At 48.9% G+C, this 18,060-nt stretch overlaps 1 protein-coding gene across 2 annotated transcripts; it reads left to right on the forward strand.

Moving 5' to 3' along the window:
- Nucleotides 1-231: 231 nt before the first annotated feature.
- HEATR9 (HEAT repeat containing 9) lies at nucleotides 232-17,297 on the forward strand. Of its 2 annotated transcripts, XM_061390346.1 has the most exons (15): nucleotides 232-679; nucleotides 1,841-1,890; nucleotides 4,075-4,256; nucleotides 4,505-4,631; nucleotides 4,849-4,905; nucleotides 5,105-5,161; nucleotides 5,763-5,820; nucleotides 6,196-6,326; nucleotides 11,803-11,985; nucleotides 12,357-12,449; nucleotides 12,543-12,662; nucleotides 15,486-15,559; nucleotides 16,037-16,088; nucleotides 16,524-16,610; nucleotides 16,818-17,297. In XM_061390346.1, the coding sequence occupies exons 1-15, from the start codon at nucleotides 592-594 to the stop codon at nucleotides 17,184-17,186; spliced, it is 1,728 nt and encodes a 575-aa protein (XP_061246330.1). In that variant the 5' UTR covers nucleotides 232-591; the 3' UTR covers nucleotides 17,187-17,297. The 2 variants fall into 2 exon arrangements, with proteins under 2 accessions (XP_061246330.1, XP_061246331.1); XM_061390347.1 differs by lacking the exons at nucleotides 5,105-5,161; nucleotides 5,763-5,820; nucleotides 6,196-6,326.
- The last annotated feature ends 763 nt before the right edge of the window (nucleotides 17,298-18,060 follow it).

The raw sequence follows: 18,060 nt of genomic DNA on the forward strand, positions 1-18,060 counted from the left end.
CTCGCCTTCTCCCACAGAGTCCAAAAGTCTGTTCTTTACATCTGTGTCTCTTTCACTGTCTTGCAGATAGGATCATCGTTACCATCTTTCTAAATTCCATATATATGCGTTAATATACTATATTGGCACACCATTTTTTGTTAATCAGCTATACCCCAATACAAAATGAAAAGTTTTTGAAAATTTAAAAAACTTCAGAGGAGACAAAAAAATAACAAGGGCTACGTGAGCTTGAGGCTCATTAAGTGCTTTGACTTTTTTTCTAATTTATGCCTCATCACTGCCCCTTGAGCTCACCAGACAGGCATGGCTTTCCTCCTTTCAGATGAGGAAAGTGCACCTCCAAGAGGGAAAGCGACTGGCTCAAGCCACAGGCCAGTAGATGCCAGGGCTGGGGCTCCAGAGTAGAACCAGAGTGTTCCATGCACCTAGGTGATCTTTTCACTCAACACTCGGAGGCTTCTAGCTCTAGAAGCCCAGACACCTCACTAGTCCCTCTTGCGCCACAGACGACAGGTCTCCCCGAGCTCTGCCCCAACTCTCACAGAGGAGCAGTCCCTGTAGTCCCTGCCCACCCCCCAGGAGAAGAGGATGGCCTACGAAAAATCAGTCAACATCTCTGACATCAACAGGGCGATGTTCAACTGCCCATGGCTGGAATATCCAGGAAGGATCAAAGGTGAGGTTAGAATGGACAAGAGTGGAGTCGGGGACAGGGACCTGAAAAGGAAAGCTCCCTGGCCCCCACTCCCAGGCAGGAGTCCGGGTGATGTCAGCAAATCTATGGGCAGGGTCAGGGCAGATCCTTGGGTACTTTCAAGGCTCTGTACACCCCTCAAGGTAAGTTTCCAGGGCCCTCTAAGGTGGGATGTCTCTGCGACTCTCCAGCTTCTGCTTCCTCACCTGCTCTGCACTCTCACAGTGCCAAGGTTTCAAGGTGTTCCTCTTACCCACTGTTCTTCTCATCTGTCTGGCTACCTCTCCCACTTGCACTGAAGACTCAGCTTGTGGATAATCTCCTCTGGAAACCCTCCCTGCTCCTCCCCACCAGGTTAGGACCCCTCATCAAGACCACCTATGCCTTTATCCATCCTCACATTTATTTCCCTTTCTTAATCCCCAGAAAATGGTTCTATCTCACCAGTAGACCAGTGGTTCTGAAAATATGTTCCCAGGATCAGCAGCATCAGTATCTTGTTAGAAATGCAACTTCTCAGGATTTACCTGGCGATCCAGGGGTTGACTCTGTGCCACCAATACAGAGGGCAGGGGTTCGATCTCTGGTCAGGGAACTAAGATCCCACATGCCACTCAGCATGGCCAAGACAAGCAAACAAAAAACAAGATCTCCAGTTTTTTCTAGTGCCACTCAAGTTTGAGAACCACTGACCATTTTTACATTAGAATCCTTTGGGAAGCTTTCTAAAATGCCTAGGTCCCTTCCTCAGACAATCTGATTCAATTAGTCTGATGCAGGACTGGGCCATGTTAAAAAATTCCCTCAACTAATTCTAATACACAGCCAGGGATGAGAGCCACTCTGCCAGACCAGTGTGTCTCCAATTTCAACATGCATAGGAATCTTACTCAAATAAGGATCCTGACTTAGTAGGCCTGAGAGATTCTGCATTTCTGAGAAGCTTCCAGGCTATGGCAATGCTGCTATTGCACAGACCAAGACACCAGAAATGTACGAGTCCCTAAAGGACAGGAATTATGGCTTCTTTACCTCCCCGGTGCCTGATATCGTGTTTGCTAAATGCTAATGCTTGATAAATGAATGCCCAGAAGGACAACTCTTCCACTCACCCTTGTCCATGTGGTCTCCTTTGCGCAACAGAACTCAGAAGAGCTGCAGCTCCTGTCCTACTTCCCTGGTCCTGTCACCAGGTAAGACCCCTGACTTCCGCCACCCTGGGAGCCTTGTTGGAGGAAGAAGGTCAGCAGACCATCCCTTCCCATTAAGGCTAGTTCATAGAACCCTACGGGCTCCCTGGTGGCTCAGACGGTAAAGAATCCACCTGCCAATGCAGGAGACCTGGGTCCGATCCCTGGGTTGGGAAGATCCCCTGGAGGAAGGCATGGCTACCTCCTCCAGTATTCTTGCCTGGAGAATTCCATGGACAGGGGAGCCTGGCGGGCTACAGTCCATGAGGCCGCAAGGAGTCGGACACGACTGAATGACTAATACAAACACATACTTAGAACTCTACTCTCACCCCTGGGAATGCCACTAACTCTGTGTGACCTTGGACAAGTGGCTTTCCCTCCGTGAACCGCAGGAGTAGCCTCTATCACAAGTCAACCTCTGTCCCGATCCCTTTGTCAAGTGGCTATGAGATAACATCTGTAAGGCTTTGGCTGTGCAGGCAGTTGCTTAATAATGAGTTATTTTTGAATTTCAGATAAACAATGAATTTTTTTCAACATGCCTATGTCCTAAATATTGCCTTCACTGCCTGGAATCAAAATTCAGTGGGACATCCTGGAGTGTTTTGTTTGTTCGTTCTTAATTGAAGTAGAGAAGTTTATTTATTTGGCTTTTCTGGGCCTTGGCTGTGGCATGTGGGATCTAGTTCCCTGACCAGGGATTGACCACCACCCACCACGGCCAGGTCCCCTGCAATGAAAGCTTGGAATCGTAGCCACTGGGCCACCAGGGAAATCTCAATCCTGTTTTTTATTTGCTTGGTCCTTACAAAATCTGACAACCCTACTTAGAGTGAGTCAATGTCCCATTTTCTGAAATCACGACAATCACCTGCGAACTCATTATGATGGTTTCTGTCACCCCACTGGGAACCACTAGCCCAAGCCCTTTTTCAGAGAGTTGCTGTAGAGACAGGAAGGCTTGAGAAGGGACAAGAATGAATCCTTGTCAAATCTTCAGAGAAAACCCCTGACCCCTCTAAAACCCTTGGCCGCAAGCAGAGCTGCAGTTTCACAAGTGTCTAAGACAGATTATTTGAAGAAATCCTGTTTTTCCAATGAAACTATTAAGTTCCATGAGGACAGGAATGATAACTGTCTCCCCAGCACCGAGCACTTGGCACATAGTAGGTGCTCAATAAAAATCTGTCGAATGCCTGGGTGGATGAGCAGGAGCCCAAAATACCCCTCTCTTTACTCCACATGTCCCCTGTCCCTGGCCTTTTCATCTCCTTGCCCAGATGGCCTTTTTTTTTTCTTTTTGGTTGCACAAGGTCTTCAATGCTGCACACGGGCTTTCTCTAGTTATGGGAAGTGAGAGCTACTGTCCACTGTGGGCTTCTTACTGCGGTGGCTCCTCTTGTTGCGGCTCATGGGCTCTAGAGCGCAGGCTCTGTAGTTGTGGCAGACGGGCTTAGGTGCTCCTTGGTATGTGGGATCTGCCCGGACCAGGGATCGAGCCTGTGTCCCCTGCATTGGCAGGCAGATTCTTTTCCACTGGACCACCAGGAAGTCCCCAGATGACTTTCTCAAAGTCCCTTGAAATTCTAAACTAACTGAACTGTGGACAGTTGTCCCTTGGTATCCACAGGGGATACCAAATTCCACGGATACTCAAGTCTGTTGTATAAAATGGAGTGGTGTTTGCATGTAGCCTACACACATCCTCTCTAGATTATTTATAATACCTAATACAATGTAAATGGTATGTAAAGAGTTACCAGGTACATGGCAAATTCAAGTTTTGCTTTTGGGAACTTCTTAGAATTTTTTTTCCCCAAATATTTTGATCCCATCATTGGTTGAATCCATGGATGTGGAACCTGTGGATACAGTGGGCCAACTGTACTCAGATCAACTTACAGACCAACAACGGTTTCCCAATCTTTATGTCATTAGTCCTTCACAACCACCTTGGGAGGGGTACAGAACAAGGATGATTAGCCCCATTTTGCAGATGAGAAGACTGAGACCTTGGTAGGGTAAAGTCACTTGCCCGAGTCACACAGTTGGTTAGGAGCTGGCTGTGTCTTCAGGACGAGAGGCTGAAGGGTATTTCCCTCGTCTAGTCCCTTCTCACCATGGCCCTCTTGCTGGCTGAGAAATGTCCCCTGTGGCTGCTCTGCCATTCACACCCACCTCCAGGCACCAAAGGAAGAGTTTCCCCCAAGTCCGGAGTGCTGGAGAGAGCACCCGAGCAAGCCGAATGCCGTACCTTACTGCTACTACAAGAAGCCCGAGCTGTACACGCACTGGTATACCCTGTATGATCACCGAAAGGAACGGGAGGCCCAGAAGACACTGTGGAAAATGAGAGATCACCCCAGGTGTGCTTCGTCTCTTCCTGTTCTCCACGCCCTCCCCATCTTCTAGGAAAGGACAGAAAGAGAAGAAAGGGGTGGAGTGGGGCTGGGGGGCTGGGGTGGGGCAAATCAGCCTACAGACCCCCGAGGAGACCCTGGGGTAGATGGAAGCTGATCTGAGCTGGGCTGAGGACCAGAGGCAGAGGAGAGTCCGTGAAGTAAGGAGGAAGGGAACGAGGGGACCAGGGCTACCTGTGTGATTTCTCCCACAGGTACCTCAAGGAGGGTACCCTCAGCCAAAAGCTCCGTCTCCCCATGAGCAAGCTGACTCGCAGGTCTCCGGTGGAGTCCAAGCCCTTAGACCCTGCTGGGGAGCCCCTGAAGTGGCAAAGGTTAAAGGTCAGGGAACATGGCAGGGGCCGGGGCAGAATGGGGAGACTCTTTCTGAGGATGCCTTTACCTCGGGCTCACACTATGCTTCCACCCTCAGACCCTGCCGGCAAAATGGAGTGGGGGGAGGAGAGTGGATTGGGTGAGCTCCTTTCACTTTGAAGGAAGCATGGTAGAACTATATTTGTCCCTTTCTTCCCTTCCACTGGCTTCCCTGGATGGGCAGGAACTCACAGAAAGCCTGAAATCTCCCAGGGAGGATGAGCAGCTCTACGCAGCACAGGTGAGAAGTGGCAAGGGTGGAGGGGTGTGGTTACAGGCCAGGTAGGAGTTGGCTGAGCTGGTGAGGAGAAAGATGCTGGAGGTGGAGGGCAGGGAGGGAGTGATGTTCCAAGAACAACCTCCAGCAGTGTCCAGAAGGTGGCAGCTCACGGCGGTGGTGTCCAAGCTCTCTTCCTTTTCCTCTCCCCCTGTTCCTGCAGGCTCTGGGGTGCCTGGGGGTCAGAGACAAGTTTGTCATGGACGCACTGTGTCAGGTGGTGAGTCTGGGGCTGCACGGAGTCCAGGAGAGGAGGACACAGGGCCCGCGGTCTGCAGAGCCTTGGGACCTGAGCACAGACAGGGCCCCCCAGGGTCAAGGACGATGGGTCAGATGCCGGAAGGAGGCAGCCGCCTTGTGCGACATATGCCCATCTCATGCCCTTGGCTTCTTTAAAGGGCAGCTTGATCTTAAAGGATGGGGAAGGGGGGATCTGAAGATCCCCTTTGTCTGACAGAGAAGTTGACTTTGGGGGTGGGGGTGGGCTGTGTTCTTACCCATAATCTCATGTAAATCTTCTGATACTAGAACTAGTTAGCAGGAGCTGTATTGTTCTAATGAGAAAATGAAAGCTCTGAGAGGCCAGGTGACCTGCCCTAGGCCTCGTGGCTATCAGACACCAGATAGTGAGGTGAACAAAAGTCTTACTCCTAAGTTATGGTCCTTCCATCGCATCACCCTGCCTGTACCCATGTTTGAACATAAACAGGTCACTCGGTTTCCTCATCTGTAAAATGAAAAGTTAAGCTGAGCTGATCCTGAAAGCTCCTGAGAGTCCACCACCTTAGGGCACGTTCCCACCCCCTACCCCCTTAAATCAGGCCCAAGCCGGTCCGGAGAAAGTGAAATATGAGGCCTGTCGAGCCCTGGCCATCCTGGGTGAGTGGGTCCTCCCCTGGGTGGGAGTAGGGGCAGGGGAGGAAGCAGGCAGTGTAGCCGCAATCCACCTTTAGGGAAGGACAGAAGACAGTGGACGGCGCCCCCACTGCAACCCAGTCATTGGCAGATCTGGGAGTGATCCGAGGGATTGTTGGGCAGAGCGAGGAAGGTGGGGTGAAGAGGGAGAAGAGGTGGGAGGGAGACAGAGAGCAGGCTCTGGGAACTGTGGTCACACTCAGCCAGCTGCTCTGGTGTCCTGGGGGGACGGCCGACCGTGGGACCGAGGTTGTGAGGACGCAGAGGAGTCAGGTGGAATCTGGCAGACAGGAGCCGCCCCGGAGGCTCCGTCCTGACCTGAGGCTCCTCCCTGTCCAGGATGCCTGAAAAAGCACGTGATCCAAACTCTCATCAAGAAGTTGAAGGGGCAAAATGAGGGGCAGAGGATGGATACTCTGATAGCACTTCGGACAGCTCTGAGTTCCTGGGCTGCTGTCCCCAGAGATCAGGTGACTGTGGGGGAAGAGTCAGTCCCCGGGGCAAGGTCGGACAGGTCATCAATGGTGCTGGCTGGGGGTTAAGCTGGGGCGAGGGTACCTAGCTCCTAGCTCTGATAGCGGGGGACGATGTCCTTGTGGAGTCCCCTGTGGAATAGGTTGCCTGGACAGAATCACTGGCGTAGCTCCTGAACTGGTCATACCACCTCTGAAAAGCCAGCTTTCAGAGTTGTCATTTGTCCTGCTCTAAAATGAATATAGTGGTTATAGCATCATTGAGAAGATTAAATGAGATAATATACGTAAAGCACCTACTTCAATGCCTAGATTATTTTTTTATATATATTTATTTATTTGGCTGCACCAGGTCTTATTTGAGCCATGCAAACTCTTAGTTGTGGCACGTGGGATCTAGTTCCCCGTTCAGGGATCGAACCTGGACCCACTGCATAGGGAGTGTGGAGTCTTAGCCACTGGTCTCCATGGAAGTCCCAGTGCCTGTGCTCTTTCAGTGACCACGCCTCATTATTATTATCATCCTTAAAATAACCTGTTAAAGGAAAAACCTCTGCCCAGAGGGGACAGGGACCAAGAAAGTCTGCTGACACTACTTGAGATTTTTCCCCTTTAGGGTCCTCTTATTTTGACCCCGTCACTGTTCCACATGAAATAGAATTCATTACATCCACTTACTCAACAAACATATTGAACAGCTATCATGGGCCAGACATCATCCTAGGCCCTTGGGATATGTCAGCAAACCAAAGCAGGCAGAGATCTCAGCTTTTGGTAGAGCTTACATTCCAGTGGGGTGGGGGGAGGGGAGAGGGGAGACACGTGAAAGTGAAAGTCACTCAGTTGTCTCCGACTCTTTGTGACCCCATGGACTATACAGTCCATGGAATTCTCCAGGCCAGAATACTGCAGTGGGTAGCCTTTCCCTTCCCCAGGGGATCTTCCCAACCCAGGGATCGAACCTAGGTCTCCCTCATTGCTGGCAGATTCTTTACCAGCTGAGCCACAGGGGAAGCCCGGGGAGACACGTAATAACCAACAAATTTCATTATATAGTACGTTAGATACAGCAAGTGCAATGGAAGAATTATGTAGAGGGATGAGAGTGATTAGGATGATCAGGGATGAGAGTGATCAGGAATGCTGAGTGCAGATGGAATGAGTTGCGATTTTAAACACGGAGGACAGGGGAGGCCTCATGCGGAAGTCGTCGTTTGAGCTCAAGCACGAAGGTGAGGGGTGAGCCTTGCAGATATCTGAGAGAAGGCATCCCCAGCAAAGGAAGAATCGAGGCAAAGTCCCGAAGGCAGGGGCAGGCTTGGTATGGGCAAGGGACAGCAAGGAGGCCATGTGACAGAAGTGGAGCGGGAACAGGGAGAGCAGGAGGACATGAAGTCGGGTCAGAGGCGCTAACAGGAGACTGGCGCATGTGTGGCCTTCTGGATGACTTTACGTACTTGAGCTTTTCTTCTGAGTGGAATAGGTTTTTGAACAAAGCAATGATGTGATCTAACTTATGTTTCAAAAGTTCACTCTGGGGGACTTCCCTGGTGGTCCAGTGGTTAAGACTCTGTGCTCCCAATGCAGGGGGCCTGGGTCCAATCCCTGGTTGATCCCTGGTCGGGGAACTAAGACCCCTTATGTGGCACAGTGGCCAAAAAAAAAAAAAAGGTTCACTCTGACTGCTATGTTGAAGAAAGATGGGCAGGGGATGAAAGGCAAAAGTGGAAGCAGAGAGACCAGTTGTGCTCAGTCACTTCAGTCGTGTCCGACTCTCTGCGACCCCATGGACCATGGCCCGCCAGGCTCCTCTGTCCACGGGATTCTCCAGGCAAGAACACTGGAGTGGGTTGCCATTTCCTTCTCCAGCAATAAAGTATGAAGTGAGTGAAGGGAGTGAAGTGAAATCACTCAGTCGTGTCCGACTCTTTGCAACCCTATGGACTGTAACTTCCCAGGCTCCTCCATCCATGGGATTTTCCAGGCAAGAGTACTGGAGTGGGGTGCCATTTCCTTCTCCAGAGAGACCAGTTAGGAGTTGTTAAAGCAATCCTCGTGAGACACAATGGTGGCTTGGACCACAGTGGTTGCAGTGGGGTTGGTAAGCAGTTTTAAGTTCTGAATATGTATACATGTATTAATATTTATTGGTTTGTTTTGGCGGTGTCGAGTCTTGCTTGCGGCATGCAGGATCTTGTAGTTGCAGTATGTGGGATCTAGTTCCCTGAACAGGGATCAAACCCAGGCCCCCTTCATTGGGAGTGTGGCGTCTCAGCCACTGGACCACAAGGGAAATCCCCTGCATATATTTTTAAAGTAAAACTCTGACAGGTTAAATGTGAGCTGTGAGAGAAAGTGAGGAAACAAGGAGGAAGCTGAGGCTTTTGGCCTAGAAATGGAAAGGATGGAGTTGTCATCAACTAAGAAGGAGAATGAGTTTCCCTGATAGCTCAGTTGATAAAGAATCCACCTGCAATGCAGGAGACCCCGGTTCGATTCCTGGGTGGGGAAGATCACCTGGAGACAGGATAGGCTACCCACTCCAATATTCTCGGGATTCCTTTGAGGCTCAGCTGGTAAAGAATCTGTCAGCAGTGTCAGAGACCTGGGTTCAGTCGAACCTGGGTTCAATCCCTGGGTTGGAAAGAAACCCTGGAGAAGGGAAAGGCTACCCACTCCAGTATTCTGGCCTGGAGAATTCCATGGACTGTATAGTCCATGGGGACAGGACTGAGCAACTTTCACTTCACTTCAAGATGGAGAAAGCTGCACATGCAACAGGCTTGGAGGTAATATCAGAAGTCCAGCTGTGGACAAGTTATGTTTGTGACGTCTTCTGGACATCCAAAGGAAACAAATAAGCAGCTGGATATACAACTTGGAGTTCAGAAGCCTGAACTAGTGGAAGAGATCTACAAGTTGCCAGCATATAGGTAGCATATCATGTCATTCAATAAGATGAGATCACTAAGAACCAAGAATCAAGACTTGGGGCACCCCAGTGTTAAGAGGTCAGAGATAAGAGGAAGAACCAGTAAATACTAAGAAGTAGCCAACAGGTAGGAAGACAACCAATAGAATGGTATACTGAAAATCAAGTAAAGAACATTTATCAAGGAAAAGGAGACAAATCAACCATAACAATATAAGGACTGAGAATCCATACAATGGATTTAACCATGTGGGGATCATTGATTATCTTAACAAGAACTATTCTGGTGGGGTGGTGAAAGTCTGAATGGAGTAGGGTTAAGAGAAAATGGGAGGAAAGAAGGGCAAGATGGCAAGAATAGGCAACTGTCCAAGTTTTTCTGGATAGAGCTGTAGTCAGCAGCAGGGGTAAATTCTAGAAAGAGAAAAAATAGCAGCCTGTTTCAATGCTGAGGATTAACGATCCAGTCGTCAGGAAAATGATCGTTTTGAAGAGGGTGGGAAGAGTTGGGCAGCAATGTTCTTGAGAAGATGAGAAGGGATGAGAGCAAGCACGTAAGAGATTGGCTTTATCTTTTTTAATATTTTTATTTATTTGGCTGCACCAAGTCTTGGTTGTGGCATGTGGGATCTTTAGTCGCACGTGGACTCTTGGTGGCAGCATGTGGGCTCTAGTTTCCTGACCAGAGATCGAACCTGGGCCCCCTACAATGGGAGTGTGCAATCCTAGCCACCAGATCCCCAGGAAAGTCCCCAAGACTGACGTTTTTAGATAGATGGTCATGGTCCACAGTAACGTGGAAAGGAAGGAATATGGGTGCAGGTGTTGAAAGTTGGACAGGAGTGGTGGTAAGTGTCTCTGGAACTTCTTTTCTAGTTGCTTTTATTTTGCTCGATAAAGTAGGAAGCAAGGTCATCAACTTAACAGAATAGAGAAAGAAGTGTTAGAGGGTCCAGAGAAAGGAATATGAATTAGGAAGGCGGGAAAGAGAACTGCCCAGGGAAAAGCAGTCTGACCATTAGGCATCATTAAGGGTCTACATAAGGTTTGTGTTCATATACTTCAAGCAAGATTAGTCATCATAACTTTGATTTCCTCTGGGAAGTGCGTGCATAGAGTTGGTGGAGAGTTTAGTACAATAAAGAGGGGGTAAAGGAGTTCAGGGACCATGGAATTGAAGCTGGGTAAAAAGGGAAGAAAGTGAGGAGGAGGGCAGAGTTGCTCAATGAATTGTTAGTCTTCATGCAGTCCAACTTTTTTAATAGAGTGATTTATTAGCATTAAATATACAAAAAACATTCACTTTCATTTTTATTTATAAGAATCTGAAAGTAAGGAATATAAAAGTTACAGATAAATTCTTTCACTAAGAAAAGTTTAAAAAATAAGCAACGGAGATAACACGATATGCCTAAGTGATAGATCTGACCATGTACTTTTATAAACCCTCACAATCCCCCGCATATACATCTATACTTACATAAAAGAACTCATCTTTTATGTAATAGCCAAGTAAAAACTCCCAATTCCTGTTTAGAAGAATTCAATTAACAACAGGAATAAATAAAAGCACTCTGACCACACTATACAAATGTAAGGAACTTTTATAGACAATTTACGATAGAAAAAATACATGAATAACTAATCCACATATATACTCACGTACAGGTAATGAAATAAGTTCAAAGTAAAGCTATTTAATATAATCCTTTTAAAAAAACTCATTGGCATATAGTTGCTTTACAATGTTATGTAATGTTACAATGTTTTCACTGTACAGCAAAGTGAATCAGTCATTCGTACATATTGTTGCTATTTAGTCAACAAACTTGGACAAAACACGTCCAACTCTTTGGCAGCTCCATGGACTGCAGCCCACCAGGCTTCTCTGTCCGTTGGATTTTCCAGGCAAGAATACTGGAGTGGGTTGCCATTTCCCTTTCCAGGGGATCTTCCCCACCCAGGGACCGAACCCATGTATCCTGCACTGGCAGGCAAGTTCTTCACCACTGGGCCACCAGGGAAGCCCCGTACATACTTTTTTGGATTTCCTTCCCATTTAGGTCATCACACAGCACTGAGTAGAGTTCCCTATGCTATATAGTAGGTATAACAATAACTGCTGACATCAGAGGAGAACCAGAAAGACAGGAGGAGAGGGAGTCAGAGAAAAGCTGCAGTAACGGGTAGCGAGTCCCTCTGTGGGAATTAACGGCTGACGTAGCACCAAGGACAAGGTTATGGGACGAGAGGCGTCGGGTCAATGACCTGTGTATTTTTTTCAAATGTCAAGAGCGGAGACAGCAGAGGTATTAAAGAGAGTAACGCCAACCCACCCACAAGAAAAAGTCATAGAAAAGTGAAAGGCTGTGAGCTGGGAGCAAGTAGATGGCAGCAAGAAGGAGGGAAGTGGGTAAACTAAGCTCTTGATAGGAGATTCCTTCTAGGGAAGAGGGAGAAGGGGCTGGAAGCAGTCTTGAATTGCCCTCCTCACAAAGCCTGGCCAGAGACCTAGTCCAACCGGCCCATCTCCCTCTCAAGAGGACTCAGGTGGAGGATGAAGAGAAGCTGGTGCTGGCGCTGCTGATGCTGATAAAGAAGTCAGGGAACAAGGCGGCGGCGGAGGCGGCCCTGTGCTTGGGGTTCCTGAGGCCCCACAGCAACGTGGCCCGAGAGTACTTGCTGCAGTGCCTGTGTCAAGGGCCGAAGACCCAGCAGATGAAGGTGTGAGGGGCAGGGGGCCGGGCTCCCCGGGGACCCCTGGGGAAACGGTGCTGACTCTGCTGGGCTCTGGACCCTGTCATCCTCATCCCAGAGAAAAGGAGCTTCAGCAGGGAGCACCACAGGGTCCTCTGTGTGTTTGTGAATATGTATGTGGGTCACGTGGGCGTAAGTGGACAGAGATCTGTGTATATTCCATTCATTCACGTATGGGCACATGTGCACACACGTGAACTTGCGCTGTCACTCATGAGGCCAAGAAGGAGGAGAAAGGACTCTGCCTGTTTCCTACAAGTTCTAGCCCTCAAGCGTGCTTGGCCATCCAAATGCCTCTTGGTCTAGTATACGCCACCCCGCCCTGCCCACCCCCACAGGCACTCACTGTGCTGGTCAAGATAATGGGTGTGCACTCAGCCACAGTTGTCAGGAGCATCCTGGACCAGCTGTCCTGTTCCAGCGTCCTGGAGGTAAGCTCTCAACTGCCTAGTACCCTTCCTGCTCCAGCACAAGGATGTGCTGGGGGATGAGGAAGGCAGTCTGTCCTTTGTGTCTGCCCTCAGCACCGTTTTGAAGCCACGCAGATGCTCAAGGCCATAGGGCTGGAATGGATCCAGGCACATGGTCTGGAAGAACTCACATTTGACCTACTCAGGAGAAAGACATATAATGAACCCTTCTTCGTAAGTGAGACCAACACTCCCAAGCTCAGGCAGCCCAAACCTGTCTCTTCACCTTTCTCTAAAGGACCCCCACCCTGCCTTGGCTCCCACCACACTGCCCCCCAAAGTTCAGTTCAGTTCAGTTCAGTTGCTCAGTTGTGTCCAACTTTTTGCAACCCAATGCACTGCAGCAAGCCAGGCTTCCCTGTCCATCACCAACTCCCGGAGCTTGCTCAAATTCATGTCCATCGAGTCAGTGATGCCATCCACCACCTCATCCTCTATCGTCCCCTTCTCCTCCTGCCTGCAATCTTTTCCAACATTAGGGTCTTTTCCAAGGAGTCACTTCTTCATATCAGGTGGCCAAAGTATTGGAGCTTCAGCTTCAGCATCAGTCCTTCCAATGAATATTCAGGACTGATTTCCTTTAGGATTGACTGGTTTGATCTCCTTGCAGTTCAAGGGACTCTCAAGAGTCTTCTCCAACACCACAGTTCAAAAGCATCAATTCTTCAGCACTCAGCTTTCTATATTGTCCAACTCTCACATTCATACATGACCACTGGAAAAACCATAGCTTTGACTCTGTGACCCTTTGTCAGTGAAGTAATGTTTCTGCTTTTTAATATGCTGTCTAGGTTGGTCATAGCTTTTCTTCCAAGGAGCAATTATCTTTTGATTTTGTGACTGCAGTCACCATCTGCAGTGATTCTGGCACCCAAGAAAATGAAGTCCATCACTGTTCATTGTTTCCCCATCTATTTGCCATGAACTGATGGGATGCCATGATCTTAGTTTTTTGAATGTTGAGTTTTAAGCCAGCTTTTTCACTCTCCTCTTTCACTTTCATCAAGAGGCTCTTCAGTTCCTCTTTGCTTTCTGTCATAAGGGTGGTGTCATCTGCATATCTGAGGTTATTGATATTTCTCCCACCAATCTTGATTCCAGCTTGTGCTTCATCCAGTCCAGCATTTTGCATGATGTACTCTGCATATAAATTAAATAAGCAGGGTAACAAAATACAGCCTTGCCATACTCCTTTCCCAATTTGGAACCAGTCCGTTGTTTCACGTCTGGTTCTAACTGTTGCTTCTTGACCTGAATACAGATTTCTTAGGAGGCAGGTCAGGTGGTCTGGTGTTGTCTAAGAATTTTCCACCAGTTTGTTGTGATCCACACAGTCAAAGGCTTTGGCATAGTCAGTGAAGCAGAAGTAAGTGTTTTTCTGGAATTCTCGCTTTTTCTATGATCCACCAGATGTTGGAAATTTGATCTCTGGTTCCTCTGCCTTTTCTAAATCCAGCCTGAACATCTGGAAGTTCTCGGTTCACATACTGTTGAACTTAGCTTGGAGAATTTTCAGCATTACTTTACTAGCATGTGAGATGAGTGCAACTGTGCAGTAGTTTGAACATTCTTTGGCATTGCCTTTCTTTGGGATTGGAATGAACCTTTTCCAGTCCTGCGGCCACTGCTGAGTTTTCCAAATTTGCTGGCATATTGAGTGCAGCACTTTAACATCATTATCTTTTGGGATTTGAAATCACTCAGCTGGAATTCCATCACCTATACTAACACTGTTAATAGTGATGCTTCCTAAGGCCCTCTTGACTTCACACTCCATGATGTCTGGCTCCAGACAACACCATCATGGTTCTCTGGGTCGTTCAGATCTTTTTTGTATGGTTCTTCTGTGTATGCATGCCCCCCAAAGCATGCATCACATTTCCCAGAACATAGCTCCTGTCTCCAAGCCGTCTGGCCTCTGTGTGGGCAGTCCTCTCAGCTTAAAGTGCCCTGTTATTCCTCCCTCCCCTGAAAGGTGTAAAACTGCCTCTGCTTTCAGTCCCACTGGTAAGTAGCTGCTCTCTCCTACTGCCTATTAAAATACGATCACCCCTTCCAGACCAGCCCAGACAACACCTCCTATGGGAAGCTTTCCAATCACCACCAACAGAATCACCCTGCCTTCCCATGCACTCCCTGGCTTTTACCTTTCTTAGAGCTTGCTACAAAGCCAGCCACAGCACTAAAGACATTTTTCTAAGCTGTGAATCAGATTGCAGCTCACCTCTGCAAAAAACTTGTTACTCCCCAAGCTCTCAGGAGGGCTTACATAGCCCTTCACCACCCAAGGCCTGCCTGACTCTTTACCCTCACCACACTCGTGCCAAGCCACGCACCAGCAGTGCTTAGGAGCAGCCTGTCCTGACTTATACCCGTGGTCCCAGTGTAATTGCTCAGTGTCCCACTCTGAAGACTCTGTATGGTCACCTAGCTAAACTGAACCATTTCCTGTTCCCTAACCTCTCTGTGCTCTCTCCTGCCTCCAGGCTTTTGTACCTGCTCTCCCTCTGCCCAGGGAAGTTGGCCCCCAGCCTCTCGGCCTGGTTAACTCCTACTCATGCCTCAGGTTTCAGCTGCGGCATCACTTCCTCCAGGAAGTCTTCCTGGAACTCAGACTGAGCTAGGAGACCCTCCTGTTGTCCCTACATTTAGTTCAGGAGTCTGACTGCCTGCTCACTTGTCTGTTTCCCCCACCAGACCGTGAGCTCCCTGAGGCAAGGACCATCCACACAGCACAAAGTAAACTCTCAATGAAGGCTGATGGTCCAGTGGTTAAGACTTCACCTTCCAGTTCAGGGGTTGGGGTTCAATCCCTGGTCAGGGAGCTAGGATTTCACATGCCTTGCAGCCAAAAAGCCAATACGTGAAACAGAAACAATACTGTAACAAATTCAATAAAGGCTAAAAAATGGTCCACATCAAAAAAAGAAAAAAAAAGAGTGGGAAGCACTTAAGAGCACACCCCTGAGTCCCTGTCCCACCTTAATCTCTCTTCAGGCTATAAGGCAGGCTGTTGCTGAAACTGTGGAAGAGCTCAAGATGAAGCCCATGATGTTGAACTTGGTGGAGGCGTGAGTGGTTCGGGCTGGGAGCTACCAGGGCCAAATCCTAGGCTGTGGGAAGGGGACAGAGGGTCAGTGAGAGCTGAGAACCTACTGCCTGGTCTCAGATCACACTCCCAGGCCACTGGCCAAGTCACTGTTTGACCTCTGGGCTTTTCTTCATCTGTAAAAAGAGGCTGGTAATACCTACCACTCAGAGTTGCTATTTAAAGCTCAAGTTAAGATGAGGACTTGGAAGGGATTTGTAACTGTAACGTTCTGGACAAATGTGAGTCCTGATCATCACTCAGAGCCCCTTGGAAAACTGTTGTACCGACCTTTCCCCTCCCAGTCCCTTTCCTGACCCAAGAAACAAGAAGGGGACGTTAATGAAATTAACATCACTCATCAGCTTTATGCCTGAGTCACTCTGGACTATAAGAAGCAGCCAGTCTTCCTCCCCTTCCCCTTAACTGGACCACAACACACTCACTCCCTTCTCTTCAGGCAGCTGATGAGCTCAAATGCCATAGCACGCCAGGAAGCAGTCATCTCTCTGGTAAGTCCAGCTCCGCAACTCTGACCAGATGTGTTGATGGCTGGGGGAGTGGGCAGTCCAGGAGAGCTATTGAGGGAAGAAAGGGCTGCAAAGTGTGGGGAGGGGGTTTGCCGGCTTTTTTATTTTAGACTTCCCACTGTACCAGGAGTTAAGGGAAAGCTTTTCTGCAGGACTGGAGCTGGGTATGAGAAGGGACAGGTGAAGGGTGTGAGGGGCATTGCTAAGATGTGACAGAAACTATCTTGACTCTTCCGGTGAAAAAAATTGTACCGGAACCCAATGCAGAGGCAGGCCCTCAAAGGTAAGGAAGCAGCTGGGAAGCCACATCTCCTGTCCAGGGAAAGGGTCATCACGAGGGCACTAGAATGGAAGAGAGCATAGACGGGGCATCTTCCTGGGCTGGCTACTGAGGTGCCCTCATCCTGCCTCTGCCAGAGCGTCCTGGGGATCCGCAGCCCACAGGTGTTCCACTTGGTCCTGGACATGCTGGATGTGGAGAAGAACGCGTCTGTGAAGAAGAGTGTAAGGCATCCCTGCCCTCCTCTTCCTCCAGCCTCTCCCACTCTCCTTACACAACATGCCCTCTGATGGAGGAGAGGGGAATAAGCCCTTAGACGTTGTCCCTTGACCTCATTTCCTGGGACTCAGAGTGACCTGTGGCCAGAACTCCCCTCCCCCCTCCCAGGGCTGGCCTGAAGGGAGCCAGCCACGGGGCTTGTTTCAATGCAGCTACAAGAAACATTAATTCTTTTGGCCTCCATCGATCCCTGGATCCAAAACAAGCTAAAGAACAAGGTTCTCTTTGTATGTGAGATGCCAAAGACCAGCATGAAGGTGGAGTTCACAAGGTTCCGGAAAGAGCCTGAGAACCCTGAAGAGACAAATATCCAAGACTTTAAACTTATAGAGCTGAACCCCTTGTTTCTTACAAAGTCCAGTGCCATGTTAGACCGACAGAAAAAGCTAAACCCCCAGAAATGGTCTGATACCCCTGGCTTCCTACCCTCTTTCTCTATATCCCCCAAACACCAGTCACAGGGGCCCTGGGCACAAGGGATCAGAAAGCAGCTCCAGACCTTTGCTGAGACCCCCAACTAGTCAGGTGTTTAGGTCAAGTCCCTGCTCTTTCCTTAAGGGTGCTTCTCAGGCTCGCCTGAGAAAATGATCAGTACTTATCTTCCATGAATAAATGAGCATCACTCTACCTACCATGATGGTTCCCTTCATCATGAGCTGCACTGAAACACATATCTTCTCACTCCTGGCTGGGCCTTCCTTGCTCTCAGCCGCACGTCCTTTCCACGAGACAAACCTGCTCTGGATGGCCAGCCTGTCTTCCTACATCAAGTCCTTGGTCTGCACCCAGAATGTGATGACAAAGCCAGAGCTGAGCCTCTGTCCAGAGGGGGCTGCTGAGGAGGAAAATGGGAGAAAATCCTAGAGAGCTTGGCTCTTGGGCCATTTCCTCTTACTAACTTGTCCCTCCCCACCACCACCACCCCCATTTCCCTGTTGGTGGTCAAGAGATAAATTAGACTTAATTAAGACCAACCATCCTCTCCGCTGTCTCATCTCTCACACCTGCTTTCCAACTCCCTTAGGGTCATTCCCTCTGACAGACTCTATTTACTAAGAAGTGCCTTAGTGCCTCCCTCATTCTACGAAATGCTTCAGTTTTCCTTGGCCAATAGGACTGGTCACACCAATCCCAACAAGCTATGTCCTCCATTAAAAGGAAAAGCCCAGACTCTGGAGTCAGACAAATCTGAAATCAAGTCCCAGGGCCCATCACTCACTTGATCTTCGACTGTGGAGAAGTTACTGAACCATCCTTACCTACAAAATGAAGGGAATGCATACTACTTCTGAGGGCTCTTAGGATTACGTGCGTGTGTGCAAAGTTGCTTCAATCGTGTCCCACTCTTGGCGATCCTATGGACTGTAGCCTGCCAGGATCCTCTGACTATGGGGA

The sequence above is a fragment of the Bos javanicus genome, chromosome 19, assembly GCF_032452875.1.
Source record: "Bos javanicus breed banteng chromosome 19, ARS-OSU_banteng_1.0, whole genome shotgun sequence".
Taxonomy (NCBI): domain Eukaryota; kingdom Metazoa; phylum Chordata; class Mammalia; order Artiodactyla; family Bovidae; genus Bos; species Bos javanicus.